The 23,381-nt window shown below is 42.6% G+C and overlaps 1 protein-coding gene across 36 annotated transcripts in view; it reads right to left on the minus strand.

The window, feature by feature from the left end:
- The window catches only part of LOC106589326 (transcription factor 7-like 2), a 102,323-nt gene that overhangs the window by 21,515 nt on the left and 57,427 nt on the right, over nt 1-23,381 (minus strand). Inside the window, exon 1 of one of the 36 annotated variants that reach the window (XM_082970414.1) lies at nt 5,330-6,290. The exons of 34 other annotated variants lie outside the window; for them this stretch is intronic. In XM_082970414.1, the coding sequence (XP_082826540.1) occupies nt 5,330-5,452 (123 nt within the window). In that variant the 5' untranslated portion in view covers nt 5,453-6,290. Of the gene's footprint in view, nt 1-5,329; nt 6,291-23,381 lie in introns of those variants that run through there. One more of the 36 variants, XM_045710118.2, reaches the window with a different exon arrangement.

Raw genomic sequence — 23,381 nt, forward strand, 5'->3', positions numbered from 1 at the left:
GAACTGAACTGTACCAGGCTGGAGTGGGTAAAGTTCCCTTCCAGTGGAGCTGTGAGAGGGGTAGAGAGGAGAGAGGAGGGGGAAGGGTAGCGCCAGGCGAGAGAGAGAGGGGGGGAGAGGGGTGGCATTCCACACCGCATGGTCCCAATGAAAGATTAATGAACCCAGTAGAACTACTGGGAAACATGGAGAGACTCTGGGGACTCATTCACAGCCCTGAGCTCAAAAAACTGGAGAGCGAGAGGAGAGAGGGAGGAAAGAGAGTGAGAGAAGAAGGGGGGGAGGGGGGTTGGTTGTGGTACACGACTCGTTAAAATGAATACAAGACACAAATCAACATGTATCTTCCCCACAGTCCCCATATCTAATCTAAAAATCTTGAACAGAGGGATAAAGAAAGATGGGGATATGACAGCTGCCAAACACAGCTGACGAGGTAGCCATTGAGCAAAAAGCACTGGCTGCCCCAAACGGCCTTCTCTCCTCTACCCCCTTCAGTAATGATGTGAAAGAATGTTGTCAATTCTCCCTCTGCTGAAAGGCTTTAGAGGCCATTTAAATTAGTTATTTTGTCTCCATTGAGAGACTGTTTAAAATGCCCATCCACCAAGTCTGCATTAAGAGCGAGAGACAGCGAGAGAGACAGCAAGAGATGACAGAGAGAAGGACAGACAGCGAAAGGGGGAGAGAGACAGCAAGAGATGACAGAGAGAGAAGGACAGACAGCGAAAGGGGGAGAGAGAGAGACTGAGCATGATAGAGAGAGCGAAGCTGTGAGAGAGAGAGAGAGAGAGAGAGAGAGAGAGAGAGAGAGAGAGAGAGATGTTGAGAGATGTAGAGAGGGATTTACATGGGGCTAACAGGCCTCCATTTCAGAAGCCCCGAGCAGAGCCAGGCAAATAATAGACAACGCAAGAGCTCCAGTTTATATGGCTTCTGGGCCATGCGGACAATACTGCTGTTTGGCTACTGTAGCGGCCAGCCTCTCTCTGTGTGACTGAGGGGAGGATTAGAACCACCCCATGAAGGGGGGAGGAAAGAGGGAGGTGTAATGTCACCCATAGAGAGAAACACTCATCAGCAATGGAGGTTTGCTGCCTTACAGAGAAGGCTAGTCTGTATCAAGACGAAATAATAAATGTATTCTGAAGTATTTCTAATGTTTTTTTTTCAGTGCAGTTATTCTAAAACAACTGGAGAATGCCTCAATGCAGCGAGAGGGGTGTGAGAGTGAAACATTTTGTGCAGCTTCCATTTGGGTCAAGTTGACTCACACACACACCTCTACATGCCCTTGAGTCCAGACGTCACTGACAAGCCCATAAGTTAAGCTTTTGCACTTTCACAGAGAGAACAGGTGAGTCATACCAGATTCCAACACCTACAGTGCAGAGCCCATATGGACTGTAACATATGCACAGAGCTTAAGTGGAACAGCCATGGAGAGAGGCGGGATGATTTTTTGTTTTACTGATATGAGCCCAATCACACCTGAAGTTCAGGCCATTGCAGAAAACACAGACTAGGTTCACACCATATCAACAATACAGTTTAGTCCCAACCCCCCCAAAAAATAAGATATAGCCTACACTGCGTCCCCACACACACACACACACACACACACACACACACACACACACACACACACACACACACACACACACACACACACACACACACACACACACACACACACACACACACACACACACACACACACACACACCTTCTATTAAAATGAAGCCTCGGTGCAGCACCTGCTTTTTTTCCCCCATTAAAATGAATCTAGGCCTCGGTGCAGCACCTGCTTTTAACACCCTCGGACAACAGGCGCTGACGGAATCACACCACAGCTCCTCAAACAAGTGGAGCATTATACAAAGCACACATGCTAAACAAAGGAACTACGTGGGAGTATTTTCTGTTTCTCTACAAAGGAAGGAGCAAAGCCGACTTCCTGGCCCTGTTGCCATCACTCCCACCACTTTCAGTATTACTATAGACAGAAATATACCAGGAGACTAATCACGAGAGAGCTGTTCAAGAAAGTGCATACAGACACGCGCGCGTGTGCTCAAAACGGGTACTCAATCAACACACAATTGTATGAATTTGTATACACTACTGTTCCTTGACCTTGATTAACCATTTCAAAGAAAGCGTCCCGCAGAAATTCCAACTGCTGAATGGCTAAACGCTTTACAGAAGATCTGTAGTACTAGGGCCTGTGCATACACCTCTGCACAAACAAACACACACTGTAGCGTACTTTAGAAATATATACATAAAAAGAGTCACACTGCCAAGAAAGACAACTGTTTTTCCTCGAGAGAGTGTGTCTGTGAGAGCGTACATGTTCACGTGAGTGTATGCGTGCGTGCGCTGAACCCCCTTGGTGCGAGTGACAGTCGCAGTATCATGGTCTTGACCCCTGGTGGTGACCTCACTAGTGTCTGGGCTGTGTGGATGGAGAGAGGGACTGTGTGTTTGTGTGCAGGCCCTCTGGTTGCCACGGAGAGGCCGTGTCACACTCACTCAGCATCATTGTCCAACCCCTGACCCCTAGGCATTCCCATCAGCCACTCATGCAATGGGGCTGATGTAGGGTGGACACAACTTGTCCGAGTTGGTTAGGTATCCTCTTTCTTTATGGTTCAACTGACCATGGTTTTGGATCTGAAAATAAAGCGTGACCTTTATCAAGTGGTATTTCACGTTCCAATGGTACATTTGAGTCAATAACTTGGTTTTTACAATATTGCTTATCATTTAGTCTACGAAACAAATCAAACTTTGTCAAATCACTTTTTGAGCTGCTTCACCACAGGCATGTGGTAATGGCAGTTACAAGAGGATACTCTGTGAGAGACAGAAACAAAGAGGAGGAGGACAGAGAGAGAGAGAAAAGCAGGACAGGGAAAAGCTGTTGGCCTTGCATTTCCGCCTGGTTGCACCTTGCAGGGCAATTTCAAGACTAAATGTGAAGGTGGCGACCTTGTGGCCCCTGCACGTCTCTCCATGCTTTATCTCATGATATGATGAGTTGTCACAACGCCTTGCAGGCTCTAATGAGCTGTAGTGGAGTTGAGTGAGGGGGGCAGGGGGACCGGGGGGGGCCTGACAGCGTAGTGATGGATAGGGGTCCTCGCAGGCCCACAAATTCCAGAGCAAGCATAAAAAGCTGCCAGGGCACTGATCCCCTCCCAAAACGTGCCAGTGGCCCGCATCCAAGCACACACACAGAGACACCATGCAGAAAACACACACTGTGCAAGAGGAGTGGGAGGGAGGGAGAGAAAGAGAGGGAATGATTGGAGCTTGTGTGTGTGTTTGTGTGTGTAGACTTTTACATTATCTGATAAGTGCAAAAACAAAACACATGGCAACATCAAAATTATTGTCCACTATCACAATAGGTTTTATTGGTGTGATAGGATGTATTTTCATAAAACATTCAAGTTTACCTCTAAGGCGTTAAGAGTGCCCGCTCCAGGCAAAATATTATCGTCTCCAAGCGACACCCATATCACATCTCTGTTGCCAGTAACTACATTTTCCATCTCACTGTTAGCAGTGATGGAGATCAAAGTGAACATTCCCAAAGATACAGATCGTAGGCTACACATCAAATCCTAGTAACGATGCTATATTTTCATTAATGCAACACCTTGGGGTCAAACGAGCAGAGCAACACATTACATACCATTTTGTGTTGGTTTCTTTACCAATACAATATCTTAAAGCGTAATCTTCTATGAACATACTGTATATACACTCTTAGAAAATAGTGTTCCAAAAGGGTTATTTGGCTGTACCCATAGGAGAACCTTTTTGGTTCCAGGTAGAACCTTTTTGGTTTCAGATGGAACCCAAACGGGTTCTACCTGGAACCAAAAAGGGTTCTTCAAAGGGTTCTCCTGTGGGGACAACCAAAGAACCCTTTAAGGTTCTAGATAGCACCTTTTTTTTCTAAGAGTGTACAGTGTCAGAATAAAAATACACACACTAACTTAGATCACCATATTTGAGTTAAAACTGGACAATTTCTGCAGCATTAAATACATCAACATTTTCCATATTTAGACGTGGAACCAACCCTCACTGTTGTGTTTGCACTAAAATACAATCTCAGTAATATCGCAATGCTGTGTTGGGGAAAAAATTAAAGAATTTAGGAAAGTGCCAGGCGATCAGTATTGCTATTCCAGACAGGGAGAAAAAAATCAGCCCACTCCAAGGGCATCTTGCTCTAGAGACCGAGTCAGTATATTTAAAAGTTAATCTATTCACTTTGCTTCTGTGACATGCTTGCTGCTGATCACAGGACCTAACAAAAAATGTATCTGGGCCAAAGCCTTTGCTCTCATTCTCCATCTCTCTCTCTCTTCATTCATTCATACATATTGAAGTCTGTCATTTGTCAAATTTACATTTTGCAATATATCTTCCATATAACTTTGTCAATGTGATTTTAATAAATAATTGTCTAAAATGTATTTCATATTGAGTTTTATACAAGAGCAATGTGCTATGTGTGTTTACACTTCCCCATTAGAATGTAATCATCTCTTGAGCTTTCCTACCCGAGTTGAAGTGGTGTCTAGAAGCAGTGATACTACAGTGCAGGAGCTACACTGAGTTCTGTCATCAGCTTTTGAAATGCAATCAGCGTTTTACATTTTCAGTTGAAAGAGGAGGCAATTATAATTTTGAATTAGATGGCAAAATTAAGAGAGGAATATGTTAATTTGTGGGTTATTTCAATTATATTTTCCATTTCATGGTTAGACGCGAGCATGATCAAATAATGCTTTGTCTAGGAATTACTATTCAGTTGGATAATAAGGTATGATCTTTTGATAAATAATACAAAGTAATACTGAACTAACTATTTTCATTTTAATTCATTAGTAAATAACTGTTTATAGATTTGAATAGCAATTTAAAACAAAATGGCAAATGCTGCTTTCTGTCTTTGGCCTGTTTCTGTAAATGTACACTGCTCATTAGCATATCCCCACACACACCTCCCAAACACACGCCAAGATCAAGAACACCCCCTCCCCGCACATAAACATACACAGCCACCTAAAAAAAAAATTGAAGCAAAAAGGAATATTTGAAAGGAAAAAGCTTTAAAGCAGATGACCACCAGCCTGCACTTACAGGAGAGGGAATACCCATCTGGCTCCCCCTTAATCACAACAACCATCATCTGAACCTCAAAGTTCAACGGTAACATAATCAAAAAGTGATGGAGAACAGGAATTGAGAGAAAGGGAGATGAAGAGAGACAGAGAAAGGAGGTAGGGGAGTGTGGTTTACTCACCCAGCCACTGAGATTCAGATGCCAGCAGCCGATCTGCTGGAGGAGGGGGACCCCGGGGGCAAGGACTCCTCCTTTGGCTCCCCTCTCCTCCGGCCCCGCTAAAACGCCCTCACTCGGGTACATGACCCCCCGCTTACTTTTCACCTGCCCCCCACTTCTCCTCCCTCACTACAGCGTTCAAAACCACTGGCCTTCCCTTTCTTCTTCACACTCTTTTTCCTCCTCCACTTCTTCTTCTTTGTCTTTTCTTAGCCTTCACTTCTTCTTCTCCCAAAGTGCTGAAGTGTGTGCGGCTGGGCATGTGTGTGTCCCTCAAACCGAGGCATCCTCATTGCGACACGAGTGGCCCATTGTTCCCAGGATTTTATGATTGGAGGATCCACAGACATTTGTGTCTGAGGATCCACAGATGTGGCTCAGGGTCTGGGGCCTAGCCTGCCCCCCTACCTCCCCCAAAACAGCATGAGGATCCCCCAGCTTCCTCCACCACTCTCAGCAGCTCCTCGCAGCTTCCTCTCTCAGGAAAGTTTGTGCCGGTCACAAGAAATGAAAGCGAAAACACGAACCGAGAAAAAAATTATAAAGTGCTGCTTCTCAGTGCAGAGAAGTCTTCCCACAAGTAACAAACGAGAAAAAAAATACACAACAATATAGACAACAAAAATATTGTTATTACAAAACTCCCAGATTGCACACTTGTATGTGTGTGTATGTGTGTGTGTGGGCTCTGCAGTCCCTCCAGGATGCCCAGAGTCGAACTGGCAGCTTGAAAAGCTTTGGCTACAACAAGGTAAAGTGAGCAAGGAAAGAGACAAAGAGAGAGGGGGAGAAAAAAGAACAAGACACAACATCCACAAAGGGAGGGCAGGCTCAGCAAAGTGTAGCGAACAGTCACTTATCCATGTGATACTGACAGTCCCCTCTCCAACCCAACTTTCCAGGGGGGAAGGAGGATACGAGAAAGAAATGTATTTGTCTTCATTTTGACATGGACGTGACATCTACGTGGGGTCTTCTTTCTGTTTATTTTTTTCTGTCCAATAATACTGAAGATGGGAGGGTGGAGGATTCCACTGTTAAATCCTCCTGACCTCTCTGTGTGAGAAGATCAACTACGCAAGGCCTAAAGCCTCCATACCCCCTACTGCTCTCTCTGTCCTCCGTCTCTGAAACATTATCATCTTGAGATCATTTCCTCTGAATATTCGGGCCCCACAAACATGCTCCTGTCCCTAGCGCTTTCCAGGCTCTTACCACTTCCAGGGCCTTAGAGCAGGGCAAGCAAATGCAGGACATGTGCCTTTCACCAATTAACAAGTAGGGCGATTAACTAATTGCACAAGAACTTGCTTCACCAAGGTTTAATTTGATATTTTGAATGTAAAGGAAATATACAATTGTGGTTTTTAATAAATATATCATTTCAATATGATTTAGTGACAAAAAAGTAGGTAGAGTTCCAAACACATTGTCACCTACCTGGTGACAATGAATCAAAAATATATTTGCAATAAAGGGGTGGCAGGTAGCCTAGTGGTTAGAGTGTTGGGCCAGTAACTGAAAGGTTGCTGGATCGAATCCCTGAGCTGACAAGGTAAAAATCTGTCGTTCTACCCCTGAACAAGGCAGTTAACCCACTGTTCCCTGGTAGGCCGTCATTGTAAATAAGAATTTGTTCTTAACTGACTTGCCAGGTTAAATAAAAAAAAATACATTAAAAAAAGGGGCAACTGAAAAAGCATATTTTAATATCTGAGCAACAATAAGATGTAGAAAAATGACAACAACGGAAGCAACAAAAACCTAACGCATGGCTTTTTCCCCCATATTTTATTTCAATCTTCTTTTTTTGCCCTGCTCTTCTCTGGCGTTCGCCAGAGGCCCTTAATGCCAAAACAAAGCCCTAGGAATGTCCTTTACATGGCTCCCACAAAAGCAACGAGGCACCGGCTTGACAAGTAAAAGAGCCCCAACAACGTGGCGGCTAATTGCCTTCCCTCCCTCCATTCAGCTCGGCCGCCACACTCCCGCGACCTCCTTTGTCCCACGTGCACTTTCTTAAGTAAACTGCCAGTTCGCCCGCAAATGATGGACAGCTCCCAATCAGCCGGCCACAATGGCAACAGTGCGACCAACAGGAGAGACGACCCTCTGAAAAAAGAGAGAAATAAAAGACCCTCTATCCCACTCCACTGTCTCCGGTGTACACACTAGACTAAAAAGTGTGCAAGAAAAGAAACGAAAGAGAGGAAACCGGAATGGACAACAATGGATGGCGACCGTTACAAATCCTGCTCATTTGGTCTTAACTTTGAGGAATACAAGACTGGACACAAAATGAAAATGATTGGCATACACTCAAAGAGATGCCCCTAATCTAGGCACATTGTTTTGTGATAACATACCATGATAATTGATTTAATAGAATATTTACAGATAATACAAATTGAGTTTAATGATTTAAAATTCAATTAAAAAATACATATTTCAAAATTATTTCAGAATAACAACAATTAAAATGTATTAAAAAAAATAATACATAAGAAACTGAATAAAAAAGACCTGATATTTAGTTATTAATAGTACAATGCACCTCACTATTTTCATTACCTTAATCATAATTGATATGATTTATGATCAATATATTATTACAAAATAATAAATATAATTTTAAATTAAAGTTGACCATGTCAGACTGTCAGACAAAGCAATCAAACACTGCCTTTCAACCTGTCACTTAGCAACTAAACTATTAGAAATTGCCAAATGGAAGACATACAATAATGTCAACAAACTCCAATAAAAAATTATATTTACAGCCAGACAAGCCAACTTACATTAGTTGAACAATAAAGCACAGGAGGTAATAAATAATGTTGAAGTCTTACCATTTAAAAGAGCTGTATTTGGGATGCTGCTCGGTTCCTGGTTAAAACAAGCATGCTGGCGCTCATGGTAGCGCACAGACTTCAACAAGACGCCCATCACCATGTCATCCACTAATCCACTGGGGGGCAGCACCTCATCTACGGCAGCCCCTCGCAAACCAAACGCCTGATCGGCTGAGTCGATAACACACCAGCCCAAAGAAGAGGGAAAAGGACCGGTTGAGCACCAGCCAGCGATGGCAAGCCCATCCAGGTCCGACAGAGGAGAGCGAGCGAGCGGCCAAACTGGGCTGTTCACACTCAGCCCCCTCATTCATTCACACACACACTCTCAGGCAGCGTTGCTCTCCTCCACGTCTGACCAGGAGTCCCTCTCTCTCCCCCTCGCCCATCTTCATATCCCCCCTAATAAGCTCCTTTGTGTCCATCTCTCTTTCTTTGATAAGTTGAAAGAACAACAAAAAGAATTGAGAGAAAGAAGTGAGGGAGAGGGAGAGAGGCTATCCTTCCGCGGCTTGGTAGACATAAAGGTACTCGAGTCTTCTATAGGAGTTTCCCTAACTTGGCTAAACTCAAGCAGTGGGGTGTCCCTCGTCATGTTATTAATCCTCAATGCTAGCTACGCTCCATTCACTAGGAGTAGGACGAAATAAAATGCAAAGTCAAAAAACACAACACAGGGCAAAAATAAATGTTTTTAAAAAGCCAAAGAAAGTAATCCGATCGGGCAGCGAGTGTGTGGTGTTATGGCCAAATTGCCCCCTGGTCCTGCCTGCCGGTAGCCACAGATTTTGATGAAGGGACCCAGTAAAATACGATACCAAAAAGACCAACCAGACATTTATTAACAAAAGAGACAGTCGCACTGTTAAAGCTTTGCAACCTCCACTGTCTCCCTGTAATCTCTAAAGACAACAGAAAAGAAAAATCAGCCCCGGCTCCAAAGTCAAACAAAGCCAGAAGACAAGCCAACAACAGCAGTTAACAATAACAAAAACACTAAGAAATTGAAACAAGCCGGTATGGTTCCTAGCGAACTTGCAATAGGAAATTAAGCCCGGACAACTGGTGGCTTGAAGAGAGGAAGCCCACTCTTAAAGCCGTGATCCGACCATCCACCATACCACCGCTGTGAGCCTTTTAACCATAGCAGAAAAAAATTACTATTGATCTTCAAATGGCGATAATTTAAAAGATCAAAAAGATTAAACAAAATCAAGAATGTGCTGACTTACCATGTTACTCTTTTTTTTTGGTTGCAACTTTTATTTAAAAAAATATATATATTTGCTCAAAGATGAGGCATCGGAGGTGTCAAATTTTTGTAGCCGTCTCTTGATCGTATTACTTCTGCAGTCCTGGTTTCCAATGCGTGTGAACTTTTTCCGTTTCTCTTTTATTTTGTTTGTGGTACCTAGCTTTTTTTCCTTCCTTAAGACTTTAAAAGCCTTCAGCTCAGTAAACCAGCACAAATTATCTTGCCACCTTGCGCAGCTCTGATGCTTTGGCCGCTAACTTTGGAAGGCCCTTTACTACTGCATCAAAATTAGCATTGTCAAAGCAGTTAATGAATATTAATATTGTATTTGTCATTGGAGCTGGCCCATTGCTGAACTCCAAGTCATCCATCAGGGACAAGATTAAGCACACAATTATTTCTGACTGACAGGGACCAAATCTGGGAGATTTTTTTTCTCCAACAATTTAAAGAAAAAGACAAAACATCATCTTAAGGTGCCTCCCTGGAGACAAGAGACAAGATTAATACACTTTTAATGAAGCAAGATTTCATTGTGCGTGAGCTGGAGGAACGTCAGAAAAAAAGGATGTTAGAAATATTCTGACTCACGATTTTAACCATTTTTACTGAAAGGACTGAAACTACAAATTACAAATATTTTCTGTGACAGCAGTCAAAAATTATGATTCAAGTACTATTATAATTTTTTTTGATAGAATCTGAATTCTAATTAACATTTCTCCCTCCTTCTGGAATACTTTTTCCTCAGGGCTTTCTAACATGAGTTGGAATGAAGAGGAATGAGAGATATAAACACGGAATAGTAAATAATTCCTGCACAAATTTGACATGAAACATTAATCAAAATCCTGGACCTCCAGCACTCTACGCGGAGCCCGACACAGTGCCGTTCACCGTGGACCACACAGGCAGCCTTCCACTACCACCCGCTACCACCATTTCAACTAAAACCGGGAAATCCTTTCCCTACACCATCAGAACAACCCGCTTACACCATTACAGTTCAAACTAAGGAACCTTTTCCCAACAATCTGAAATACAGTACCTACAAACCGGGACGTATATCAAACAACATGTCTGAAGAATCACATATTTTCTAATCGAGACTGGCCAGAATAAATCCAACTCGTAATAACATACATATATTTTAAATACAGTGCCTTAATCAACAGCATTCTTACCTGCACCTGACTCGCTGAGAAATTAGCCAGGTAACATGCCATTTAGTTCAGTCCTACTCTTAATCCAATATCCATTGTAATTGCTTTTGCATGTTTTTGAAGAGCGAAAAAAGCACAGATCACACACAATTGTTTTTTTTTGTCTTCTCACGCTTGAGGCTTAAGATTTTGAACAAACAGAAAGTGAACTCTACAGTGCGATACCGGTTCTTTTCACCATTCTTTGAGGTGCTTTCGCCGCTTTCCCTGCTTTTCCTTTCCCGTTATCCGTCAGGGGTCGACCCAAATAGGAACCTTTTTTTTAGGGCACGTTTGGAATTTCTTTCTATCTTTTCATGGAAAATACCACTTTGAAATATAGTAAAAAGGCGCCAAGGGGGGTGTACGAAAAATGACAGATGTGGGGCATTAATGCCACCGGCCCTGTCAATTGGTGCAGGTCGGGGGTCAAGCTATGGGCACACCTTGGGGTGTCGGGCCCCTGTCGACCACCCTGCAGGACCCCTAATACCATTAGCAACCCTTAGATGAACATAAAAAATTGGGCTTTTGTTCTCAAGGTGCTGATCCGACTCCAACAGCCCAGCGGCACTACCACCCCAAAATACAGATGGTAGTGTCTTCTATTGAACTGAAGAAAGCAGCATAGGACTGCTCCATATCAACATTTTACGGCGCCTCAAAAAGCCGCAGGCATCGGTGTGATTGTTTTCGGGTGTTTTTATTTTTAGATAACTTTGCAGTATATACCTTTAATTTTCATAAGAGCTTTATTATATCTGACCTCACAATGAGTTTAAAATATCATATTTTGATATTGTAAGCTTTAAAAATGTATGACCATGGTCAAAAAAAAAAAAAAGACCAAATGCTATATTTAGAGTTTTAATTTACCTTGGGTTGTAATTGAGTTGTAAAATATAACCAATTTAGCAATATTAAATGAAGATATGGTTAATATTACAAATACAATTGTGTGTTCCTTACAATGCATTTGTCAATTTGAGATTGACAAATGCAGGTCTATATGTCTACTTGAGCATACATTCATAATAATAATAATAGTAATAATAATATCAATTATAATTATAATTTTAGCATACAATAACACATTGCAATTGCATGAACACAGACACACAGCCCAATTAATTAGGTGTTCACTGGGGCCTGTCTTTAAGATTAAACAGCAAGTAGAAAACCACTCCATGTCTTAATGCATGTTGAGAGTTTCTAACAGGTCCAATCTAGGTGAGTAGAAGGAAAGAGGAAAGGAGAGGAGAGCAGGCAGCTCTGTGGCCCAGCGTGATCACATCAGCACTAGTATCGAATTAACTCTCCGACTTTGAAACTTATTGATCTGCTATTAAGACACTAGTGAACTTGATGAAGTGAGTGCTGTAGGTGACTCGGGGACTTCAAAGTCTCGCGCGAGCCACATAAAACAAGCCACTTTGATCCCCCTTGCCTCGGATCTGGAGAGGGGCTTCTGAGGAACCCCCCAATTCGTCTCCTCTCTCTTCTACTCTCCTCTCTCCCACTCACCCGAGGCCCGGGCTTCAGTACCGGCTCTCTCTTTCTCTCCATCTCTCTCTGGCAGCCTGGAGAACTGGCACAGCACTACTGTACAACCACACACTGTTAATTGCGCATATTCAAGGGAATGATTAACATGGAGAATACAGTAGCTTTTACAGTGGTGCAGATCTCCTGTCTGATTCACACAAACACTTACATGAAAACACACACACACACACACACACACACACACACACACACACACACACACACACACACACACACACACACACACACACACACACACACACACACACACACACACACACACACACACACACACACACACACACACACTGTTTGACTGCATGCTACGATGCATCAAAAAATACACATTCATGTCGGCTACACTGCCGGTTCTAAAGATGTCACCATTAAAATTCACTGCTGATAAGGAAGGGAGTCTCCTGACCGAATTTACAGTATTTAATATTGTAAGGATAAGAGGAACAATGCAGAACACTAGATATAGCATTGCTATTGTGTGGCGAAACCCCCCCCAAGGAAAATCTTCACACCCATATTAGAAACTGCAGAACGCCAATCGTACCTGGGATTTTCTTTTCTCCTTTTGTGCCACTGGGTGGAGGTAGTAGTTAATGTTTTCAGTTCATGCTAAATCACAATTACATTTTGAGATATAAACAAATCCAGACATGCCCACGGAACACCATATTTTCCGGGCAAACCCTCTATAGAGCCTACTTTAAATAACATAACACAAAAAGCAGTGTCTAACTCACTCACTAGAAGCTCTATCTGCTGTCTCTCTCCATTCCACTATTAGAACGGCTGGAAAATGGTTTTAAAAAACCCCACTGGTTCTGCCTCCAATCCTCCACTAACCCACAAGGGCCGAGTAATGTAAATATGAATGGCTAAATGAAGGACCGGACAGTGTTTGCGCTTAGGCTCCAGTGCTCAAAAGGTGTGTGTGTGTGTGTGTGTGTGTGTATATAAGTGTGTGTGTGGCTGCACTTGGAGTGCCAGGGCTAAGCTGTGTCTGTTTAATTAAGAGGTGTAAACAGATGACAAATGTGAGACAGTTAAACATTTCATGTGTGTTTATCTCTCCCCTCTCGCACTCATTTATTTAGTTCAGAGAAGATTCTAGAGTGGGTGGTGTTAAAGACTGATGGGAGAGACGGCGTCGGATTAAAACGCAGCCGCCACGCTACCGTGACAGTCAGCAGGCAACAGAGAGAAATTTCCTGACAATTGTTTTGACATTTTTTACTGTTCAACTAAATTCTGTTTGATAAAAAAAAGAGAGGGATTATACAATTAATTGAATAAATTCAAATACTTATGCTGCTATGCAGCTGTTGTTAGAGGCAATAATTACATTGGTTTCAATGTTGATGACATTATGACATTGAATGACAAAACATTGGAATTAGATTTTCTATTTCAAACAGTATCAAGTGAATTGACAATATAAAAGTGCAATTAATATTGCTAGAACGTTCATGACCGCATTCTCCTTGCAAGTAAGATCACCTGACAATGTTTTTATGCTTCCTATCTCGCATTGATGTATATTGCCAAGAGTCAATGTCAAATCGGAGCTGTGCAACACCCGCAGTAAATGCAGAACGAACAACGCCTGCGGCACACGCATCCTTTTCTTAACCCACTTGCAATATATAGCTCAAAGTTATCATTTCCATTGTGACAATGTTAAAGTAAAAAAAAATATGTTTGGGGGGTGGATAGGGGAAGGAGAGGCATGAGAGGCAGGAGAGAAAAAGCAAAAGAAGAAGGAGAGGGAGAAAAAGAAGAAGAGGAGCAGGAGGAGGAGGGGAAAAAGAGCCCTGTGCCACGAGCATATATAAGAGAACTTTCACCAATTAGTGGGGAGAAACGGGAGAGGGAGCTGCCGCAGAGCCGGCACTCAAAGAGCCAGGCCTCGCGGCGGAGCTGTCATGTCGGCAGGATTGATCAACAGGCCTGCTATTTCTAATGGCATGTTGTCATGAAGCCGCAGCCATGGGGAGCCACCTGCCTCAGTCCTCCTAGACAGCAAAGTGTGTGTGTGTGTGTGTGTGTGTGTGTGTGTGTGTGTGTGTGTGTGTGTGTGTGTGTGTGTGTGTGTGTGTGTGTGTGTGTGTGTGTGTGTGTGTGTGGATTTGAGATTGGGTTGGGGGGTATTGCAGCAACCATATATACCTATTCCGTGCCAGTATATCTTTAACTAACAATTTGAGAAGGGCCTCAATTCCTCCTCCCCTCTCTTCCTTCCTACCTTACCCATCCCTGAAGTGTTCAAATGTGACAGGTGCACCTGTACTGTTCTAATCTCACCTAGTCCAGCCAGACAAAGCTTGTGTCAGTGCAATGACTGCAAACATGAAAATGTATAATATTGTTTTAATTTCTATTTCCATTTGATAATAATAATACATTATATCAATTTAAACCTCTCAGCTGTTCAACTTGTATTGTTAATAGGAGTAGGAGTTAATAGGAGTGAAATTAAAATACAATAAATAGAAGATGAGTTTCTGCTAAGAAGCAATTTTTTATTCCATTTTCATAACAAATCGGAAGTACCCATTTCATTGAGCTATAAATTATTTTCTCAATCAAGAGGCTATGATAAGCTGCATTAAGTATGCAAAAAAATTATATACTATAAAGCATCTTATTTGATTAAAGCTCATTTACTGAAAATCTAGCCAATTTTAAAACATTTTTTTGTATAATTTAAAACGGTTCTGGGAGAAACGACGCAATCAAACAAAGGAAATCGCTCAATAAAGAATTAGTCACGTTGCTCCGTTTTTCAGTAATGCGGCAACAGTAACTAGAAGCCTTGCTTAATTTCTAGCCTCCACTGCAACACAAGTGTGGCCTCACTAACGATATAAAGTCAAATAAAAGTTACAGAACTTTCGAGTTCAAGGTAGCGCTAGCTACTTGGAGTGTATGTCACGTACAGGTAACCTTTTTATCGGGCCTGCCTCTGGTCTCATCAGTCGATTAAATTCTCTGCCCGCGGCAGTGGCTTAGCCGAGGGACACGGACCAATAGAAAAATATTTCATTGTGTTAGCATTTCAAATGGCGAGTTGAGGGTGGGGGGGTTGGAGAGGTGGGGGGAAGAAGCGCAAACCGATCATTGCCAGTGGAATTAATTGGCTATTCCGAGAATAATGTCCCTTACCCATGATCCTCGGAGGGCCGAACGCTAGCGGAGGCCACTTTTTTTGTTCGGTGTCTTCAAAAAGAGGACTGCTTGGGGGTACTGAACGTATTAGGGTTTTAGCTCAGTCCCCTAAAGGCCGGGTGAAATAATCAGAGGCGCTGAACCAAACTCGGCTAATCCGCACCCTAATTAAAAACTCAGAACCCCATTACACCTCACCGTAATGCCAATCGAAAAATAAATACTTTTAAAGAAATAAAATGGAGTGAAAAAAAAGTCGGAACATAAAGAGAAAGAATAAAACAACGATATATGCAGAGAGAATTTTAGAACAATGGACTGCACTAGGCTTTCAGCCAACGCTCGATAAATGGCTCAAGATGGAGCTACCATGGTGGTGCTTCTATCCTTTTATTCAAGGGGATTTGGGTTTGAGCTCTGTTACACATCGCCCAAGCATATGCAATGACCCTAACTGATATCGGTGCATCTTTTAACCATATCTTAATCTAACCTTTTTAAAGCTCTGTGGCTTTTCAGACTCAAAACAGCATTAGGAATGAGCATTGTTTGGAGCAGGGGGGGAGGCCGCCCTGGGAGACGATTCCACAGAATTGTTGGGCCTGGTCCGGGGCAGAAGCCCTCTGGATAAACAGCTGCTTATGCGCACGAATCAGCAACTCTATAGAGCAAAGTGGGAAAACAAACCCCCCCCCCCCAAAAAAAAAACAAGATCCAGATTAGGGGGGAGAACCATCCCAAATGCTCTATCTCTCCATATCGACCACTTTGGGTCTATAGTATGCAGTTTGTCGATTTTATCCCCCCCAAAGACGGACGGGCGAATTCGCAATGGTCCCCATTACACTCCTCTCCTTCGCTCATTGTGAATTCAGTCAACGAAGTCAATCTTATTAACTTCCGCACTGGTTCACACATGACATTTTCTTCAATTTTCTCGGCAACATCAAAAACATCAATTAGCAGCTGGAAAATGGGAAGGAGCGAATGACAGAGTCCGATAACAGACTTATTTGAAGCTGAGGGTAAATCTATTCTCCGGTTTCTGAATGTGTTCATTACAATTGCATTTTCAAAGGAGACCTCCAAATAGCAAAGAAATTAAACGTATCTTCTAGAAATGTCCAGAAATTGTTTTTTGTGTGTTTTTTTAATCCTGTGTCTATCTCTCGGCCTCAGCGGGCAACACAAAGCATAGTGGTGCCGCATTTTCCCTCTCTCATTATAACAGCTCACAACTTCCTCCACAGAACTTGAAACCCTGTAATGCCAAATCCAACCCGGAAAATAACAATTTTAAAGAAATGTAACATTTTCCTATGATGGATGGAGTCTCAGATAAAAATAACCCCTTAACTGACCTATTGTCAAATAAAAATATAGACCGACTGTATAATGATTTAACAACTACTTTTATTTTAAAATAGTGATTAAATACACCAGATATCATATCACATGGCAAATCTGAGGGAAAAATATGTTTATTGAGTTTTATTGAGTTGGTTTTTACCCTAATCCTATCTTAAATTAAAGTCTAAATAAGTGAAGACTTCAATAACCAAAATTCACTGTACTGAGAAGTAGTCTTGCAATGTATGTGGCATGGTATCACACCCCCTCATAGTTTAACCTTGCTTTTAAATGCAATATTGCCTTCCCCTTACTGGATCCTGGATACTTGAAATGCTATAAAAAAAATATTACCATATTAAATATCATACATCAACTCATTTCAATTGATCATTTCCTGCTTTTTTACATCACGTCACAAAGTGTGTCGAAATATGAACCTGCACATTAAAAAAACATTTCTTAGCTCAACTTTTCCCCTCCGCAACATTGATGAACATGTAACCCAATAAACTAAGTAAAAGGCAATTTTTTTGCTGATATCCAAACATCGTCAGACGGCTTCCTCATGCTTGAGTTACATCTCCGAGGGGGTGAACAAAAGCAACTTTAGTGGCTGCGGAAAGACACCCGTAATGCTATGGGGGAGAGGGCCGATCACATACAGAGATGCGCGGATCATGTTCCTCCGGCCCATTGATTTATGATCTTTTGACATTATTTAGTTGTTTTTTATTTTCTTGCCCGTCTTTCTTCCACGTCACAAAAGACAGGCATGTCTAAACAAGCGACGGTGGGGATATCTACTATCTGTCAAAAGAGCAGGCTTTTCCCGGCACTGAAGCAGTGGAGTGCTCCGACAGTGCCGAGAATCATCGGGATGAAAATATCACTCTTTATAATGGGGCTAATCAGATTTCGGATGCTATTTGCCTTCTAGCCATGGGGAGACGAGTGGCGTAGAGGAAAAGGGCTGTAACCAATACACTTCCCCTAGTTCATCAGAGTCCACTATCTGTCCGCACCTCAAAAAGAAGGCCTTTAATGAGGTTAGATCCATTCGAGGTGTAGCTATAGGCTATAAATCACACCGATACGGAAGAACACAACTTTAAATGTATGGTGACACATCTACCTGAATTTCTATGTACAACATTGTAAATATGGCTAAAACAAACAAGCTGGCTAAATGCAGAATGAAATGAGTAGAGGTGCATTTGTAATACCTCTATGATGAATGCTGAACATACAGAAGTGATCATTTCCATTAAGCAGGGATTTGATCATCTTTCCAATGTGCTTTCACAGGCCTGTTGCAGATTAGATCACTGTGAAAATGGTCAAATGGTTCTGTTTATCTCCCTGTAATTATTTTGATGCAGATGACAGAGATTGTTTGTGCGGCTGTGTGTAAGGCTTGATGACGCGCCCCCCCCACACACCACACACACACACACACACACACACACACACACACACACACACACACACACACACACACACACACACACACACACACACACACACACACAGACAGTGAGATAAAGACCTCTGCATGGACAAAGCTGAGTGGCGCCTCTAAATACCATTAACCCATTAGATTGTTTTAATAAAAACCTTACAAAAGGACTCATAGTAAGTGATTTGTAATACTGTTTTAGGTGAAGGAGCAGGTCCAAGCACACACAATTACTATATTCAAGTCAAGTAATGACTGACAGTAATGTTCTTGTGACGTGACACAAATTGACTTTCAATGAGGTAGAAAAACAGACAAACTGGGCGACCACGGCATGGCGTTTGCTATGCTAGCAGAGAGTGCTTCAATCAGGGCCACCCGCACATCTCCCACGGCATCAATTGTAAGGGAGAATTCACATTGGTTGTTCTTCACAAAACATAACTATCAACCACTATCAAGTCAAACTATTTTTTGAAGAGATCTCCATCATATTTTTACCATTACCTGTACATTGACAGATGTAAATAATGCTGTCTTTTTATACTAACATCTTTTATTAGCCTAAGGAGTTATTTAAACATGTTGCAATAATAGAGGACCATGGCATTCTGTTAAATTCATTCAATTCCATGCATTTTACAAGCAAGCAATTCAGCTTTCTTTTGTGTGGCGCAATTGGTGAAACAGTACACTTCCATCATGTGAATTGCTTTGTAAGTAAGGATGTATTATGAAAGGAAAATGACATGGGCAAGAGACGGTGGTAATATTTTTCCTTTTCGAGACTATAATACATGGCATCCAGGTCAGGATAACCAATAACATACACAAAGCACTAACCCTGACTCTCGTTTTTTAAGTGTTCATAGGTCTAGGTCTATATATTCCTGGTGTTTTTTAACAAACATTGCTTATTTTAGTTAAACGCTCTTCACAGACCAAAACTAGCGATCAATTGTAGAGTCGTGACTCTTTATAATCACTTCTATTTCCAGTCCATTAAAGTTTGGCCGTGTCACTTGATTACTACCTTTTGTATCTACCTTTCCAATTACTTTTAGAGTTTGGGATTTACAAATGTGCGCTTTCATGTCCCGTGTTAGCAGATAAGTTGCTGCTCCTTGCCATGAAAGCAGCATTTTAATGAGCTGCACTAGGGTTAATTGGTTCGCTAAGATCCCAGAGTCATGTGTCTCAATATGAAATTAAGCCAATTCTTGGAGTTTCCACAACTTATTTAATTACAAACACTTCAGCCCAATTTCTATTTCCCACAGAGTTGAAAAAACGGCTGTGTTGATCTGACCCTGTCTGCTTGTTTGTTTATGCTGGTTGGTCTTACCCTGCCTTCCCATGATTCCTGACACAGTCATATGTTCTTCATAGATAGCCCATGGTGTACTTTCAGATAGGCAAATAAACATGATCCAGTGTAATGCGTAGGTGCATAAGTGTGGGGGTCAGAAAATGGCACGAGACACCAATATGATTGGTCGATTTAGTATTCGTCCTAGAATATGGTAGCTACTGTTTATAATTATGTTTAATTTTTGGAAGAAAAAAATAACATCTCTCACACCTTTCCACTCTCGCCATCTTACCACACACACACGGTCCCACCCCCCCACACACACAACCAGCTAATCCCCCCTAAAAGACTGTTCCAGTCACTTGCTATTAGGAACTACATGAGGTGAATCTGCCCGTATAAAATGCCTTGTAATTAACACTGGTGCAAACGTGTTAAGGTTACCCTCTGGTAGAAGGGGTTCAGTACTCTTGGCATTGTAATTACGGGTTCCCCACAACGCACCAACCATCTCACTTAACATCGCTAATTCAATCCATCTTCAATTCCCCAGCACCACCCATCTCATTGATGGATAGCTATCATTAGAGGGTGACAAAGCACTGAAATGACTGAGGCGTGTGTGTGTGTGTGTGTGTGTGTGTGTGTGTGTGTGTGTGTGTGTGTGTGTGTGTGTGTGTGTGTGTGTTGGGCCTAATGCCGGGGTGCCGTGCAGGAGGACGCATCCTCTCAGACACACACTATTGCCTTCTAACAGTGGACCTACACATTACCAAGGGGTGTGGAGAGATGGGACAGAGCGAATGCTTTTGGGTCAGAGAGCAGTATGCATACTGGAAACACATACATAAAAAGCACACATATATTTGAGCATACGCACACCACTAGACTTTATGGGCTCTGTCATACCCACTGCATCATTACAGAACTCACAACCAGTCGGCCCGAAAGCCTCACTAAACAGTGTGTCGCACTCAAACGGGCACATGCGCACACACTGCACAAGGCCAACAGCTCCACACGAAGCGACGCTTGTTTGTAAAATCTTTAAAATAATAATTAATGTGAACATAATTAAGATCCTACATACTTGTTTAATGACCCGCAATAGGCCTCTCTCTTATTACACGTGGGCATCTGAAAATCAACAACCCATTCGGCCTACAATGTGGGATAAAAGAGAATAAACAACTGAGAAGGAGGTGAAAAGGAACAAATGCCCAGAAGAGCGAGCCCCGCTGACGTGTGGCTATAGCAGCCAGGCAGCCCTGCGCTCAGCTCAATGTGATTATCTCCTTTCTGGCTGCAGGTTTCGGGGTCAGCGGTGCCACACACACAAGCCTGGCCTTGCCATTTCAATGATTGAATTGAATCCGGAGCTCTCAATCAATTGTGTTCAGTGACCCCAGAGACGCCACTGTGGAGAATGTCCACCACCGTCTCACCGTCCTGGGGGGGAGCCTAGGCCTACATCAAGCCCCTATCCATTAACCAGGATCCGGTGCCACCGGGTTGAGTAGCTCAAAATGGCTGCCACACCAGGCAGCGGCGCTTCATGTTTTTACCCGGAGACAAGGGGCCTACTGTGGGAGGTTTGTTTTGTTTTTTATATTAGCAGGGATTTAAAAGGCATTTTGACACCTGGAGTTGTAGGCACTTCCACAAAAGTCACAGACACTCGGTTTTACTGTCAAACTCGACACAGAGGTTCACATTTAGGTGATGCTGCCTGGCTGAATGTGGGAGATTCTCAGGCTTGTGCTCTCTTGTTTTGTTGGCTTGTTGTGAGGCAGGAATGTGTTGCTACAGCCTCCAAACTCAGCATTCACACAAATACAGCACACACACACAACCTATTGCTCACACTGACATACGCACTCAGACACACCTTGCATCCATTCACTCCCACTATTAAATCACCCTCAGACAACTCTGCAATCATGCAAATACACACTAGTACATCAACGAAACCCATGCATGCACTCATATACTCACAGCAACACACTTACAGTCACACACACACACACACACACACACACACACACACACACACACACACACACACACACACACACACACACACACACACACACACACACACACACACACACACACACACACACACACACAGGCCTAGGCCTATGTACTGTATTCCAGTGGAGGCTGCTGAGAGGAGGATGACTCATAATAATGACTGGAATGGAGTGAATGGAATGGTATCACGTGGTTTTCATGTGTTTGATACCATTCCATTCAGTCTATTCCAACCATTATACTCCATTCCAGACATTATTATGAGCCGTCCTCCCCTCAGCAGCCTCCACTGCTGTATTCCCTGATACACTCCCATAGACTTCAGTGCTGGCCTGCCTGCAGATCCTGCAGTTTGTTTAGCAACACTCCATTTGACGACACCCGAAGGGTGCAATTAAGTCCAATTAGAGCCTGTCGGTTTTATTAAGAGGCAAAAGCTGGCCAGGCTTGGGGGCAGTGAGGGGAGCAGGGGGAGCTACAACAGCACCAAACTGCTGCACTGCACACAGCCAGGCTGGCTGAGGAGAATAGAGCCATTACTCCAAGGAGAAGGGCAAATGCCAGTAGACGTCAGGAAAAAAAAAAAACAGACAACTGAAAGACAACTAGACGACTCGGCTGCCAATGTAAACAGTGGAGGTGTGGAATAACAAAAAAGATTCATGTTCACCAGGTTCAAAGATATTTGCTGTCAGTCCAAGACTCGTCTTTAACCAGCCCGGGGTCAGCAGGTGAGCTGACCTCAGATGCTCTGGTGATTACATCATCAGGGTAAGACCCCGTTTGGCACATTGAGAGAGATAGTACTGTAAACAGCTGCTCTATCCTTGAGGTGAGATAGGTCGTACTAGCAGTCAGGCAGTACTGTGCGCCAGGCTAAGCTATACTGTAATGCTGAGTGATCAAACTATAAATAACTTAAAATTGAATAATTAAACTATATTTTTACGACAGATGATTTATCAAATCGATCAATATATGATAAAAGTAGTAGTCTATAAATGCTGAAATCTGACAGCAAAAACGCCTGAAATGCAGATGTCACAAACCAATTTGGGAGGGGGTCCATACAGGAGTTATGTGACCATGCCCTGGGATACTTATGTTTAAATAGCTAAATACTACAGCTGTGATGGAACAAAACACTGGCGCTGCTTTCATCGGATCAAAAACATTTTCCACGTTTTCGTCCGACCCCATGTTTACAGATCGCTATCGTTCCGTCTTCGTCACGTTTTGCGCTTGGACATGTTTCAAAAGACGAGGGCTTTTTATCTCGCCTCTTGCTGTGAGGAAATTTGCTCTTAATGGCTTTCAAAACAGGAAGCCACACAACAAAAACTGGAAAGTGAGCATGCTTCTCTACCAGCCCCTTCAGTAGGCATCCTTCCCAGTGTTGGGGTATAGTATTCTAATAGTGCACCACAGTGTTGCCAACTGTCAGTCACAATGACAGCACAACTTAATATTCCTGCTCGATATCAAATTAAAGTCTGTACTATACTGTTTATGGCATTCTTAGGCATTTACTGTTGTGTATCCACAACCTAATCCCCTGCCTCCTCTATGGAATCCATGCCCACTGAGTGCCCTGGACATGCCATGAGTAGATTTTCTGTGGCCCAACAAAAAGAGACCTGAAAGACAGCTAGCTACACACGCTTCCTCACAGTTGGATAAAACAAACCTTAACCGCACAACTCAACCTCACCAAATAACTGATTTTGATATCCTGAAGTTGTTTTTACTACTCTCCTCTCTCTCTCTGGGTAAAAAAGTATATAATTTTCTGAAAAAAAAGAAGAAAAAAAGGAATATATCCTT

Source organism: Salmo salar, chromosome 28 (genome assembly GCF_965601325.2).
Source record: "Salmo salar chromosome 28, fSalSal1, whole genome shotgun sequence".
Taxonomy (NCBI): Eukaryota; Metazoa; Chordata; class Actinopteri; order Salmoniformes; family Salmonidae; genus Salmo; species Salmo salar.